This window comes from Passer montanus, unplaced genomic scaffold (assembly GCF_014805655.1).
Source record: "Passer montanus isolate IOZ18808 unplaced genomic scaffold, ASM1480565v1 scaffold11, whole genome shotgun sequence".
Lineage (NCBI taxonomy): Eukaryota > Metazoa > Chordata > Aves > Passeriformes > Passeridae > Passer > Passer montanus.
In genome coordinates this window covers 22,112,787-22,128,183 of record NW_024357613.1, presented here as the reverse complement: position 1 = coordinate 22,128,183, position 15,397 = coordinate 22,112,787, and the positions used below count along the sequence as shown (strand labels likewise).

Genomic DNA, 15,397 nt, shown 5'->3' with positions numbered 1-15,397 from the left:
TTAAAAAATATTTTGAGAAGAACACTTTAAAAGGTGAAAAGACCAAAAGTCCAAGATATTAATACAATATATTTGAAGACAGAATTACATGAGAATTCAATCAGACTGATGATACATGCAGTAAGATTGTCAATTAACAATAAGAGCTGAAATGGAGCTGGAAGCAGGGAAGGGACCTTTTGTGCTAATCACTGCCATCCACAGAGATCCAAACATCCCAGACATGAGGGATGAATGGGGTTTGAAAGACAGACTAGATATCAGCATCACCACATTTACCCTTTTATTAGCTGATGTAGTTAAGCAAATAGAGAACAACTGGGCTAGGGCAGATTAGCATTAGGCACTCTGTTAGCTAATACAACAAAAGTGGCAGTAGCAACTGTGCAATGATACATATTTAATGCAAATAAGGATTCTCTCTGTGTATGTGTGTGTGTTGACACAGGCAGGCAGCTGGAACAAGCACAAAATTTACACAGTTAAAATGCAAAGAGGAAATTTATTGCATTACCTTGCTAACTGGAAGATCCCAAGGCAACACCCTGGCAGACACACAAGCAGGAAGGCAGGCACTGCTAGGCTCAGTCCATCTGAGTGAAAGGCAGCCCTGCTGTTTGCACCAATTTATCAAGGGCCCTGCATTTGTAATTTACCAGCATGCTGTGATCTCCTCTGGGCTTTTTTATGATCTCTGAGCTTTGACCCTCTCTCTCCCGAAACCAGGGAGCTTAAGCATGTCTGTAAGAGTGCCTCCAAGACTCTCAAAACACATTATCTCCACAAAGAAATGCTTCTAAAAACAGAGTATAAACAACAGTAGATGTAATATACAGGCCTCCCCTCAGTGCTACTCTCCAGGCCTTGACATTCCCAGCTGCAATGTCACTTGAGTGAATCTCCAGTCCTCATCCTCCTCCTCACTGCCATTCTTCTGTTTTTAACCCTGTCCTCCCAACAGTGCATTAATTAAGCAGCAGAACAGTTCGGGGCATGCTGACTTGGACTGTGTTTGCATGGGATGAGGGGGACAGCTTGACAGCTGAGCATATGGCTGTTGTTGTAAAACACTTGTGAGGTGGGTTGTTGCAACAGCAATAGTTCTCTTAAAAACTACTTCAAAAACCAGCCCCCAGTGGTAATGTTACTGTGGAAGTCGTGAAAATACATTTAGAAAAAAGTAGCCAAAATATAGTGTGAAATATTACCATCTGTAGGTTTCAATAGATGCACCAGTAAGGAAGTTTGAAATTGGGAGCGGGGGGAGGGGTTTACCCCAAGGTGAAAAATTTTCACTTGTCTATTTTCTTTTCCCAAGAAAATTATTTTTGGGTGAAAGGGTGTAGTCTTGAGTTGTAAATTTTATTTCAGTGTAGTAATATAGTAACTAAGTCTAGTAATATAGATGTTAATTTTGATTCTTAATTTCTGTTGAAGTAATCTTTTTGCAATGCTGTTAGTGTCACCAGTTAACTGAAATTAAAAAAAAAAAACCTAAATAAACAAGGTAGATCTTCACCTGCTTGTAGACAATTTGGGGATTAATATTCAGCAAGAAAGGGAAAAAACCCTTAAAAATAAACAGAGGAAACAACATATGTAGACATAGCTGCTGACCTGTCAAAAATCAGCAGCACGTGGCTCAGTGGAATTAGCGATGGATAGCAAACTGCAAACCATGGTTGCAAAGGTGTTCTGCTGCTTATGTGCCAAACCCTAAAACATGAGTAGAAATTTAGTTCAATTAAAATGAAAAGCATCTCTGGATTCTGCCGTGCTCCTCAGCATTGTCGCACTTCTCCCCCTCTGGGCCAGGCTGGGTACAGCACTCCGAGCAAATGCGGGAACTGATGGAACTCCCTGACCTGCTCTGGACGGTGCGTTGCCAGTCTCTGTAAAACCTCTTGGGTATTAACACACGGGTCAAAGGCAAAAGCTCCATCTCCTTGCAAATATTAGGATTTTGGCAGATGTACTCCTTATTCCTAAGCAGTCTGCAGCCAGGTGGTGAAGGGAAGAAACTGTGTGGGATGGGCAGTGGCTATTTGAAAAAAACGTTGCTTCAGATTGTTTATATATATATATATATAAAGCTAAGAACTTGCTTTCGCTTAAGTATTAAATATTACAAAAATATAAATACATAAAAATATATGAACAGTATATTTTGCTCTAGAAAATTACAGAGGAGTCTTGGAGAGTGCAACTTGACTTTCTGTCCTGCTAAAACGTTCAGGTATTGCCGTGGCAGTGGTTTGGCCCAGCCCAAGGAGGAGACGCCACAGAGAATTAGCAGGAGCGCTGTGGGCAATGGATGCGGCCACCTGCTTTGAGGGTGGATTACCCCTCCTCAGCCGGGCTCAGCAGCAGGTTTAGTCTGTGGGCTGGTGCGGAGGCAGGCCGCAGCTCCAGGGCAGAGTTTGTTCAAGCCGCGCTCGGCCGGGAGCGTCCCGCGGGCACGGCGCTGCCGCCGCCCCGAGCCACCGTCCTTTGCTGCTCTGCAGCGCTTGGCAGCCTGAACCACTGATTTTCCTCACTTTGCTGGCACAAACTGTGTGCCAGTTCTGATTTCCCACCCTTTTACGCTCCGAACTGCCTGCGAGACCACTAAGCAACTTTTAGGGAAAAATCGGTAAGTAGCATTTTGTGGCAGGGACATAAAACGACATACCCTCAGCTGCGGCAAAATTGCCAACACAGCGCCAAAAATAGCAAATCGTGCATTTCTCTTGGAAAAGCGACACAATTATGAAACTGTAGAACGGTGGAGGATGTGCCAGTGCCGGAAGCGGCGGTGCCAGCTGTGGGCACCTGCCAGAACCTCCCACCGCCCCTGGTGCCGGGGCCGCCATGCCGGCTGTGGGCACCGCCAGCACCGCCCCGCCCCGCCGCAGCAGCCAATGGGCGCCCGGGGGGCGCGGCCCTGTGCGGAAGTGGGCGGGGCCGGCGGAGCGCGGGAAGCCGGGGCGCGGGGCGGGCGGGCTCCGGTCGCGGTCGGGGCCAGAGGCAGCCCCGGGGCCAGAGGCAGCCCCGGGGCCAGAGAGATGGAGTTCTCCAGTCGAGCGAGGCAGAGGCATGCGCGGCTGGCTGGAGACCGGAGGGAGCAGTACCCTCACAGCCTGCAGTTTTACCTGGAGCCCCCCACGGAAAGCATCTCCCTGGTGGAGTTTGAGAGCTTTGCCATCGACCGCCTGAGGCGTGAGTAGCGTCTCTATCTCCCTGCCCCCTTCCTCGTCCCCCCTGCTCCCCTTTCCCTTCTCCTTCCTCCCTCGGTGCTCTGGATCCTTCCTGTCATGGCTGTGTGTGTTCCTGGCAGGCCTGGGTGCTGTGTTCGCCTGACATAAACGGGAGCTGCTCCTGCTGCCAGCAGCTCCCGTTAATGGAAAACGCCTTGCTTTGGGCATTCCGGAGAGCTGGGGCAGGTTTCACAATGAGCGTTTATTGTAGCTCCCGGGATTGTGTAGTTTTGGTTTGCACGGGTCGGGGGGGTGCTGTGAGCACGTTTCACATTCTAGAGGTGCTGTGACATATTTGATGTCTCAGTATTGCTTTTCAGGTCATTGTGGCTGGCAGCCAGGGGTTCCCCTCAAGTCCTGAAAACGGGATCTGAGTTCCATTGGAGTTGAAACCGATGTTCTGAGACTGGTCCATCAGAGTTAGCTGTCTCCCTTTCCTTGTTGACAGTATGGATCCCAGAACTGGGCCAGCTGTTCAGGACTCACAGGCCACGCTTTATCCTCCCTATTTCTCTCCCTTTTCCTCCTCATGCCTCTAAAAGCAATTCCTGTGGCCTTACCCCAGTTTGTGCCTTTCCCAAGCCGTCATATATTTGGTTTGATTTCAGCATATTGTCTCTAACATGGACATTTTCTTTTTTTGCCCAGTGCTTAAAGTAATTGAAAATCTTGGTGTGAGCTATGTAAGAAGTTCTGATGCATACAAAGTTAAGTTAGAGACTGAGCTCCGGAAACTGAAGTTTCCCTACAGAGTAAGTAAAGATCAAGACACAGAACTCTCTCGCACTTTATTTTCTTTATACCATTCAAGAATTACAAATAAAGGTAGAGGTTATGAGATACTCTTTCTAAAACTGCAGTTCTGTCATTTTGTCAGAGGGTTTTTCTTCAGAGGGTTTTCTTTGACCTTTTTCTTCCCTTAGGGTAACCCCCTTCCTCAATAAGTTGGTATTTATTGTCGAAAGGATGACTATTAATAGCTGTTGAACAGCAATGGTAAATTGATTGTGAATCTTTAATCTGGGAGAGATTATTTCTCAGAAATAATAAGAGTATGTTCTACAGGCTTTGGCTGAGGATGATTATGAGGCAAGAAGAAAAGATCATATCTCTCATTTCATACTCCGCCTTGCCTACTGCCAGTCGTAAGTACTTTTTGGGTTATGCTGTACTCTTGTTATTAATTTTAAATGTATACAGATACTGCAGTGCTTTATTATAGACATTACAGATGCTTTAGAGTTCCATGGCTACTAAAGAGAGAGGTAGGCTCAAAGAGGGTTTTTTGCTAGGAATCTGATCTAAGCTGTGATGAAAAGGGATCTGTGTCATCAATTAAGAACTGGATTTTGTGCTAACTAAAAAATTTACAAACTTTTGGCTCTGAAACACATGCAGTTGATTTGAGTCTCTTGACTCAAATAATTTAGCTTTTTACTAAATGAACACACATCAGTATTAACTGTCAGGCATTTGCAGTGATTGGGAGCATAGTTTAACTTCTGTACATTCTAACCAAAGACCTGACTATTTAAATAGGCTTTATGTTATTTTATAGGGAGCACTGTTTCTGACTGACTAAAAATACCATCTGAGTTTGAGGTTTCATCTGCTGCCTCTGTTTTTTGTCTATATTCATTGCTGTGGCTGGTTGCACTGCAATTTTTTTATGTGAAATTTCAAGCAAAATGTTGATCCTGTAAAACATGTTCTTTTGTTTCCCCTGTAGGTTTTAGATGAAATTAGAGGTTGTCAGTTCTTCATGTTTGCAAGTAGTCTTATTATACATTTGAGTGAACTCTTTAGTTCTCATCACTGTGGTCTTTTTAGAATTAAAACTGGCAGATATGAAGTGTGTTGAATTGTTGATTCAATTGCACTTAAAGCTGCAATACAGTTCATTTTAATTAAGTGACTGTGATAGAATGCATATTATGATGCTGTGATAGCTGACATGACTCCTATGGATACAGATTTGTGAGCAAAAGCAGACAGGAAAGCTGAGTAGGAGGGATTGTGGTCTAAGCTGGGATATGGAGCTGGAATAGATGGGGCCTTTCTTTGAAATGGCTTTGGCTTCCTGCTGCAGAGCATCTGATCAGAGTAGGAAGTAGCAAAGATCTCAAAAGCCTGCCTCCAGGTGGATGAAACCTCACCATGACAGGCCCTGGGTGACTTTTAAACACCCTGATATTTTCCAGATCATTCATGTACCATCCTGTTGTCCTTTCAAAAGACATCTGGGCTGTGCTGAAGACAGTTTGTCAATGTGTGGTCAATGAGCCTGCTAGACCCGTGATGCATGTACCAGGAGGAACAGGTTGTGGGTGGGGAGATCAATACCAGCCTTCACTGCAGTGACTCTGATAGTGTAGCTCAAAATGCTGAAAGAAGGGAGAAGATTGAATGACAGAATTGCAACTGATATCTCTTTGTATTCTACATGCATAATTTGTGATTGTGAATCCTAAGTGTAATATTGACTTCTTTCTAGTGCCCCAGTTTGTTGTATTTTAATAAACTCTGTTAATCATACTAGTCCTGCTGATTTTGACAATATCTATCTTTCTTTACGTGTATTGTAAGATTACCAAAAGCCCCTAAAAGGTAGTATGCTCAAGTAGTCTAGGGTCTAAAAGGCCCCTGAAAACAGTGGTTTGTATTAGTGGCATTTTGAATAATCAGTTTGGCTTAATTACAAAGCCAAAACTTTACTTTGAACATTTTGTTATTATTAGACCATTGCTTTTTTTTTTTGGGAGGTGAGATGCTTTGAGGGTCTTGGTAGTTGATAAAAGTTCTGCTCTTAACAAGGTGAGAATTTGACTGAAGTTCTTGCTTAGTAAATAAAATTCTATTCTATTCTATTCTATTCTTGTCTTTTGTAGCCTTCTGATCCTTCCTCTCTTTCTGTTCTGTTAGTATAGTTTTAATGTAGTATTTTAATATAATATATAACCTAATAAATCAGCCTTCTGACAAAAATGGAGTCAAGCCTCGTGTCCCCACACTTGGAGCATCCACCGCAACAAAACCCAGTATTTCAGGGAAGTATCTTAAAAATTACACTATAGGCAGGGCAGAAATGGGCAGCTTGATGAAGGTGAACTGCTGTGCAGAAATGAATACAAGCTATTTTGGGCCACAGAATCAGCAGGAAAGAGCCTGGCCTTGTAATCTGTGAGGAAAAACATCCTTAGAGGAGGGGTTTTGAATAGAGCTCTGGGACAGTGTTTAGCCACCTTCCAGATGCCATTTTGTGTTCCCATTTTTATGTACTAGCTGCATTTTGATAAAGCAGCTTTTGGTCAGCTTTTTGGCTTTCTACTTTTACTTTGAAAAGATTAATTTAATGCTTACATGGAAAATAACATTCTAAGAACTATGAAGTGAGCCTGTACCCAGTGTTCTCTATTCTCGTTTGAAAAGCAGCTACTGTAGGGATATTTCTCTCATCTACAGCTGGCAAGTTTCCAAAAGATAAAACTGGGAGGCAAATAGAATATACTGTACTTTATGTTTTTATCATACTAGGTCAGAAAAATAAGCTTGGCACAAATCATTAGGTTAACTGAAGAAAGTTGAAGAAGAAAGTAGGAGTGATTGAAAAAGTGCACTTGAATAGACATAACTGCAAACTAGGTTGAATTCAGTTCCTGAGGCAGCTGTGTGAACATGTGTTTAGTGTTTCCTGTGATAGTGCTTTTTCAGTTTTCAGTTGGCCAACAGTGCCATCCAGGGGTAAAAGTTTATATCAATTCTTCTTTTCTAGTTTCTATCAGTCCTTACTTGCAAATTGGATTATTTTGATTTGGTTTTTATGTGATCTGAAGTGGCCAGCTCCACCATTCTGGTCAGTTATATTTGTAAGGTAGTCGTCATCTCTTGACTTTTCTTTTTCTGCTTTCTGAAATCCAAGACTTTAAAGCTTGTTTTCATATGACAGGGTATTTACAGTCTCAAGAGAATGGTCTCATCCGTACCCTTCTTTCACGCCTCTTCTAATGTCACTTAGATCTGTCAAGACCAGGAAATACAATAATTTTGTTTCATCTGCTTGGCAGATGCAGATGTAAAGATAATTTTATTTGTATGTGGATGGGAGTGTGCATTTTTGCTTTTGTCTACTGCAGCTCTTGTCACTTCAGCAGATCAGCTCTGAAGAACCTTAAAAGTCACAGGAGCATATTTTTCACTTTACTTTCTTAACACAGAAGAAATAAATTTAACCTCTGTTCTGACAGCAGGAATTCCTTTTATCCAGGAAACTTTCAAACATTCTTTTGTGCCTTTTTAAAGTTTTTTTTTTTTTGTTTGATTTGTGTCTATGTAACATAACGAGGCTATAAATTCTATTTCAAACTTAGCAAGGCCTGTTCACTACTCCCTGACATTTTTTTTCCTAGATGATAAATTAGACTTGTCTGCTAAAATAGCTGCCTCTTTATGTTGAGTAGCATTTCCTCTTATGTGTTATCTGTACCCATGTTCCCCTTGCTGTCTAGTCTTTAAAACTTAAACCCTGAGTAATCCATTGGTGTTAGTTGCCTAGAAAAGTAGTGATCTGACCCATGCTCGGAGTTTTCATAAATCACTGTTAAGTTGTTGGAACTCTTGTATTAATTGTGGAATGGGAGCTACTAGTCTAAAATTCCAGATTTACAAGCATTTGCATGCCTCCCCTAAACTACTTTATGTTCATGCTTCCTAACAATTATGCTGATTTTTCCTACCCCTCCTTGGAGTGGAGAGTATTTCTATTCCAACCCCAGCCCCTCAAGTGCTGTTCCCTATATGAAAGAGACTGTTTTCTTCTATTATTTTTCAAGTTGGGAATCTATGAACTGGTTTAAACTGCTAAGTAATCTGCACACCAGAAAGTTAAATGGCAAAAATTGAGGAGATATCCTTAACATCTACACTGCAGTGACCTGCTACTCCCTTAACTAACCAAGCTGCTGCTGGAGCTGTCTAATGACAGTGACATTGCTTTTCAGTTAAGCATGGGGTTTTGATAATAAGTGTTGTTTCTTAGTATGAGTTTGAGATGAGAGTGTACAATTTTCTTCAAGTGAATAATGAGTATAAAATATGCTTTGGCTTTAGAAGTGATGTATAATGCCCTAATGATGATGATCCTAGGAAAGTCAGTTTAAAAGTATTTGCTGGACATATCCAGAAGTGTGAGGTCAGCTATTTTGTCAGCTGTAGGAAGAATCCACATAGGTGGATGTATAAAAGATAAAATAGTATTTTCTTGTTATGGTAACTTACGTGGATAGGTGGGATTACAGCCTTTGATCTGTTTTCCTGAAGGAAAGGAACAACAGACTGCCTGGCCTCCAAAGAAATTATATATAATCATGTTTGTGGTTTGTTTGTTTTTTATGTGTGTGTGGTGGTGTTGTTTTGTTTGGTTCCCCCCCACAGGAAAACAAGTGTGCTGTAAATCAAGGAAAATGGAAAAAAATTATCACATCCCAGGATTTAACTACAGTCCAAGATGGCCACAGAAGAACTGCAACAGATCAGTCATTACAGCATTAACTTCCATTTTAAGTTGCACTGATTATTATTACATCCCAAGCACTGAGGCTGTCCACAGGATTATATTTTACAGAGCACTTTAACAGCCTTTCTGTTTGGCTGTTCTATGTAATAATTACTTTTCCTTAAGCCATATTTCAAGCAGAGGTTTTGTCCACAAAACCACAAACACTTTGTTGTGATTCACATATTTCCTATGGGAAAAGATGTTTAAATATTGTAAAGAGAGCATATATATGACTGCAGTATTTCTGTGCTCTGTGAATTCCCAGGGCAGTGGCCCACAGGGTAGCTCTCAGAGGACAGTTTAAGAGAGTGCCCTGTGGTAGTGAGATACAGCATCATCTGCATTCTGTGCTTGCACATGTGGGGTGGCTTTTTTTACTGTCACTCTGGTACCTACTTGCTGTAGCTTTGAGTAATGTGCTGATGCCTGGGAATCTGAGCACTAAGATGTGAAGAGTTCCATGAGTACTTAAAGTACTTGGATGGGCTTCAGTGTTGTTTTATTTTATCTTCTGACTCCTGTCCTTGTGTTCCTGTTTGTTCTTCTACTTGTTCACCTAAACCCCTTTTTCTCTTTTGTCAAGAGTTCAATGTTCAATTTGTGTTCCTCACCCAGCTTCATTGCCATATATTTTCATTTTTCCTGTTTGCAGGCTGTTTGCTGCCTAGATTAGAATGCACTGTTCTTCACATTTATTGAGATGTATGCATATTTCTTCAGCTGGAGATACACCAAAAGTGAGAATTAAAAGAAGTAGCCTTCAAAATATATTTGTCTCATCACTTTAATTGTGATGTTAAATGTAAAATAAAGAAATATTGTGCCATGTTGTAGATAAAACCTCTACTTTAAATAGCAAGGGAGAATGTTATCTACAGTTATTTTTATCCAAAACAGGTAAAAATTATTGTCTCTCCACAAGTCTTTTCTGATTGAATGTGTTACTGAAGGTTTCCTGCCTTTACTTCCAAGCTTCTCAGTGTGTGTGGGTCACATGCTAAAGTCAGCATTAGTGTTGTGTTCACTAGGTTTGTGGTCTAGTTTTCAAGCAAAAACATAATGTATATTCAGAATTATTATTATTATTTTTTAGTGAGGATCTCAGGCGTTGGTTTCTTCAACAAGAAATGGATCTCTTCCGATATCGCTTCAGTCAACTAACTGAAAGTTTAATGCAGAAATTCCTGGAACATGTTAACTTATCATTTGAAGCTGTAAGTATGTTACTTTCTGTATTTATGTTGCACATGTCTGTTGTTTTTAAATTCTCATTAAGGTAGTTTTAGCAATCTTGTTTAAAAAATAGAAAGTGCAGTTATGGTTTTTAAAAAAACCCTAACCACACAGGACTTCTAAACTTGGGGAATAGTGTGTGTGAGGATTAAGTCATGTAACTTCGTGTTACAACAAGAGAAGTTCAGTCTGCTTCAGTTTACAAACACAGCTGAAAAAATGTGTAATTACACAGGTAAGTTAACAAGGTTTACTAAAGCTGTTAAGTATTTTTGACTCAAAATTTTGGATGCATTAGATCATAGGTCATAAAATGGTTTGGGTTGGAAGGGACGTTAAATATCTAGTTGCATCTAGTTCCAACTAGGGACACTTTCCAGTAGACCAGGTTGCTCAGAGTCCCATCCAACCTTGCCTTGAACACTTCCAGCAATGGGACATCCATGACTCCTCTGGGCAGCCTATTCTAGGACATCACTGCCCTTACAGTAAAGAATTTTCTCCTAAACTTACTCTAATCTTTTCTCTCTAAACTTACTTCTAATCTAAACCTACTCTTCTTCAGTTTGAATCCATCCCTCTTTCTCCTGTGACCATATAGCCTTGTGAAAAGTTCCTCTCATTCATGTAGGCTCCCATCAAGTACTGGAGGCCACAATTAGGTCACCCCAAAACCTTCTCTTTCCCATGCTGAGCGATTCCAATTCTCTCAGCATTTCCTAATATAAGACGTGTTCTATCCCTCTGATCTTCTTGGTGCCCCTCCCCTGGACTCATTCTAACAGATCCATGTCCTTCCTGTGCTGAGGACCCCAGAGCTGGAAGCAGCACTGCAGGTGGGGTCTCATCAGAGTGAAGCAGAGGGGAAGGATCACAGAACTGTTAGGGTTGAAAGGAATCTCTGGAGATCATCCAGTCCAATCACCCTGCCAGAGTCACCTAAAGCAGGTTACAGAGGAACCAGGTGAGTTTTGAATGCCTCCAGAGAGGGAAACTCCACAACCTTCCTGGGCAGCCTGTTCCAGTGGTCTGCAGCCCTCAGCATTAAGTTCTTCCTCATGTAGAGATGAATCTTCCTGTCTTTTAGTTGACCACTGTCCGCTACCCTTTGAATTCAGATGTCCAGCCAATTCTTTATGCATCTAATGGTTCTCCCATTGTATCCATTGTATCCATTTCTCTGCAGTTTTGAGAGATGGATTTGTGGGGGACTGTGTCAGAGCTTTACAGAAATGCAGATAAATGTTATTTGCAGCCCCTCCCTTGTCTGCTGGTGTAGTCACTCCATCACAGAAGGCTGCTAGTTTGGTCAGGCAGGACTTGCCCATGATGAGGCCGTGCTGGCTGTCCCAAATTGCTTTCCTGTTATCCGTGTGCCTTCGCACAGCTTCTAGGAGGATCTGTTCCATGATCTTTCCAGGTACAGAGGTGAGGCTGACTGTTTGGTAGTTCACAGGGTTTTCTGTGAGCTTTTTAAGGATGAGTACAATGTTTGCCTTTTTCCCTTCACCTGGGACTTCTCACTGCCATGACTTTTCAAATATCACAGGGAGTGGCTTAGCAACTACGTCATCCAAGTCTCTCAAGACTGTGGGATGCATCTTATCAGTTCCCTAGTTTGTGTTCTTCAGATAAGAGCATAGTTTGGGTTCTTCAGATAAGGTCTTATCTGCCTTATCTGGCCATCTGGGCAATAACACTGATGTTAAAAATATGTTGTATTCTTGGTGAATTGTGTGATAATTAACCCTAAATGTTTCAGTAATAAGAAAAGCAATGGCTACATTTGATTCTTATGTGAATTGTAGGTGCAGTCTGTTCTCATCACATTATTGACTTCAGATGAAAATAACTGTGGTCAAAAAATGCTTTTATTCATAAACTTTGCTCTAGAACCTTTACAACCTACTAACTACTTTTAAGATGTGGCTTCTTGCTATAGAAACCGCAGCAAACTACAGTGACCTGGGGACTTTGTGCCTTGTTCCATTTGTGAACACTGCATCTGGAAAACTATGTGGTAGTGAAAAATAATTGCATTGAATTAATGCTTATGATAAGTAGTTGAGGACATAGTTAAAATTCAATAACCCAAGTATGAAAATCCTGTATGGATTGCTCAAAAATGTAGCTTTCTGTATTACTGCCACCATGAGGACATGCAGTGTTTGTGCATGCTAAAAACCATTTTGACTCTTCTTGTCTGTGCTTATTATGTGAGTTCCTGGAGTCACAGATGTATAACAAAGACAATGACTTAGCTTAAATAACACAAAATTAGAGGCTGGTGTTAAATACCATAGCTACAAATTGTGGGTTAAGGGATATTTATATTTATATCTATATTTATATTTATATTTGGATTGTTTATTATTTATAATTTTAAAAGAAATTATGTGCAATTAAATTAGTTTCATTGTAACTTAAACTTTATACAGGCACATACATGTAAATTATCCTATTTTCTTTTAACAGGCAGTTTGATATTTGCCCATTAAGTACATGCTGTGGAGAATGCAGAATATAAGTTGTCCAAAATTCTGCAAATGCTTTCATCCCACAGTTGTTGTATTGTCATTATAACTTAGAGTCAAAACTTTTTCCCTTTTGACTTAAACTCATTCTGTTTCTTTTGATGAAAAACCTTGGAAATGCAAAATCTGTTTAGACAAACAACTGTTGTTGGTTATTTAGGGATATTACAAAAGAGTTCCTACTGTTATATACTGTTTTGTTTGTCTGAGTTGATTAAAGGAAAATGTCTATTGCAGTGTCTTCATCAATTATTTTAATAGTATTTTGCACTGCAGATATGAACTCTTTTGTTGGGAAACTCCAGCTTTGCCTGTAGCTCTCATTGTAAACTTGAGTGAATAAAAATTAAAGCCTTTCTCTTAAAATACTGCTTATTAGAATAGCTTAAATATTCTGAGGTATGTGGCTGATGTACATTATGTGTTGCTGGACTGAAATATCTGGTGTCAGTGCATGTTGGTAAAATAGGATTTTTGAAGTGTTAAGAGTAACAGAGGCTTTCCTGTGTCCTTGAGAGACTATTAGAAATGCCATGCTCTGGTTCAACAGACCTTTCAGTGAAAGGTGTGTTTGTGAGCTGTATTTTTGTTGCTTATTCCCCCAGCTCATATTCTCCTGTCACAGTTTCAGCATTTGGGCTTGTAAGAATAAATTAATGTTTGCAGGTTGCTGGAAATAGCTGGGAGTATGGCTTGATTCCGTGCTACTGCATGTGCCTTCAGTATGTCAAAATGATTAAGAAGGTATTACTTTCTTACTCCTGTTGAGGCAAAAAAGCATTATTTCATTGAAAATCTACTTCCCTGCTTCTGCTTTCACCCCCTGCTTCCAATTCTCATGGGAATTTAGGCAAAACTAATCCTTCCATGCACTATCATGTATAAAACATTTGAATATTACTGATGAATTCCATATGTATTTGAAACAGGTCTAAATGCTATGAAGCTATGTAGAGGCCACTACAAAAGCAAGGCCACTTTAAAAGCAGTATTATTTTTCTCAGTGTTCTATTTGTAAAAGGAGACACTTCCTTTGAAAAGGAAATTAGGATGAACTATTCTCCTCATGCTTCCCTGTTAGAAGTTACAATGTTTTCATGCCTTATGCATAAAACAAGATGGAAATCAAACTTTGTGCTCTACCTGTTAGAAAAAAAGATTAGAAGAGTTTTCAGAAAAAGGAAGCAAGTTCTGATGTTACAATCTGTTTTCTATATGGGTAAGTGGATAGAAAATTCTATTTCTATTTTTCAATTGCTTATGATGCACTAAGAAACTTGTAGTTAAATTTGTTTAACCAGAAGAGAGGTGCCTTGCATTTTCTAGATACTGATTCTGGTTTCAGAACTGTAATCTGATAAAGGTCACAGTTGCTAAAGCTTGATCATGGTGTAGTCTGGCATAGCAATATTAACAATTCTAAGAACCACTGTAAGAAGTGATTCTCAGTATTTACTAAAAGAGTCAACTCTTTCAGTAGTGGGGAGGAGGAATAAATGGATTGTCTTGTACAGTTTTGTCACAGTTGTCGTCTTTTACAGCACCAACAAAGTGAACCTAAAATTGCGAATTCAATAACTGTCATCTCTCACCTTTTCTTATTTGCTTACATGCATGAGAAAGTGATACGTGCATATTTGTTTTGCAGGGATTTTGCAGACTAATTTCTGAGATTTTTTGAATTGTGGTTTGAGAATTATTACTTTAAAGAATAAAGAAATCTTCAATCCCACTTGTGAATAATACTTATGAAGTTGTTAGGATCTTTCCGTATTTAGGGTCTTTGAATACTTAACAAAACGGTCTTATTTAGCAAATTTTGGAAAGAATGAAATTGTTAACAACTAGAAGAAAAAAATACCAGATTTCCAAAGCTTTTTTTATGTGATAGTCAGCTGTAGAGAGTTTGATATAATAGTAGTTCTCATGTCATGGTTAAAGAAATTTTTAATCAAAGAGCAAGAGCTTTCTGTAATTAAAAATAGAAATGGAATGTAAGGAAAACTAATGTTTTAATTTTTTGATAGGATTACTTATGTCTAGGGACTGACATTTGTATTGCTGATGGAGCAAAATAAGTGGTACAGTGTTTATTACAGTTAGTAAATGCCTGCTCTGGGGAGTTTTACCTGATTATAAAGATGCCCTTCACTTGAAAAAGGAAGGCTGTAATCTTCACGATAATCAAGCTAAACATGATGACTTCAGTGTGATGAAAATGAATGAACATGCATAGGATTGTTACAATTCAAAATGTTTGCAATGTTTGTGAAAATAAGCCTCTCTATGTTTAATATAAATCATGGAAATTTGAAGGTTATGTAAGTTCTTCTTTGGAAAGTTTTTACAAGCTAAACATGATGACTTCAGTGTGATGAAAATGAATGAACATGCATAGGATTGTTACAATTCAAAATGTTTGCAATGTTTGTGAAAATAAGCCTCTCTATGTTTAATATAAATAATGGAGATTTGATTTTTTTCTTGGAAAGTTTCTTCCTTGGAAAGTTTTTGCAAAGCTGGCACTGGATTAAGTTAGTCCATCTTTAGTATTCTGTAAGAAGCCTCTGGGACCTGGATTTCTGGGAAAAAAAAAGAACCTTGATTTGAGTTTGTATTTGAGATACTTTTTTTAACTACTAACATGTAGATTGCATTTTAATCACTTGTAGTAGCAGCTTTGGCCAGTCTGTTCTCCGGCAAAGTGTGGAAGATGTCTGGACTGGTGCTGCCCAGCCAAGTGGAACATTGCCTGGGTGCTTAAAATTTTACAGCACTCTGAAATATTGTTTATACCTACCAATTTATGTTAACATGAGTGAGAGGTATAGTGCATGATA

General features: G+C 39.8%; 1 protein-coding gene across 3 annotated transcripts in view; it reads left to right on the top strand.

Moving 5' to 3' along the window:
• The first annotated feature begins 3,001 nt into the window (after nt 1-3,001).
• The window catches only part of PRIM2 (DNA primase subunit 2), a 92,392-nt gene continuing 79,996 nt past the window's right edge, over nt 3,002-15,397 (top strand). Inside the window, exons 1-5 of one of the 3 annotated variants that reach the window (XM_039730539.1) lie at nt 3,002-3,198; nt 3,885-3,988; nt 4,302-4,381; nt 9,884-10,004; nt 12,499-12,611. In XM_039730539.1, coding sequence (XP_039586473.1) covers nt 3,045-3,198; nt 3,885-3,988; nt 4,302-4,381; nt 9,884-10,004; nt 12,499-12,507 — 468 coding nt within the window. In that variant the 5' untranslated portion in view covers nt 3,002-3,044 and the 3' untranslated portion in view covers nt 12,508-12,611. Of the gene's footprint in view, nt 3,199-3,884; nt 3,989-4,301; nt 4,382-9,883; nt 10,005-12,498; nt 12,612-15,397 lie in introns of those variants that run through there. The other 2 variants (XM_039730529.1, XM_039730519.1) reach the window with 2 other exon arrangements.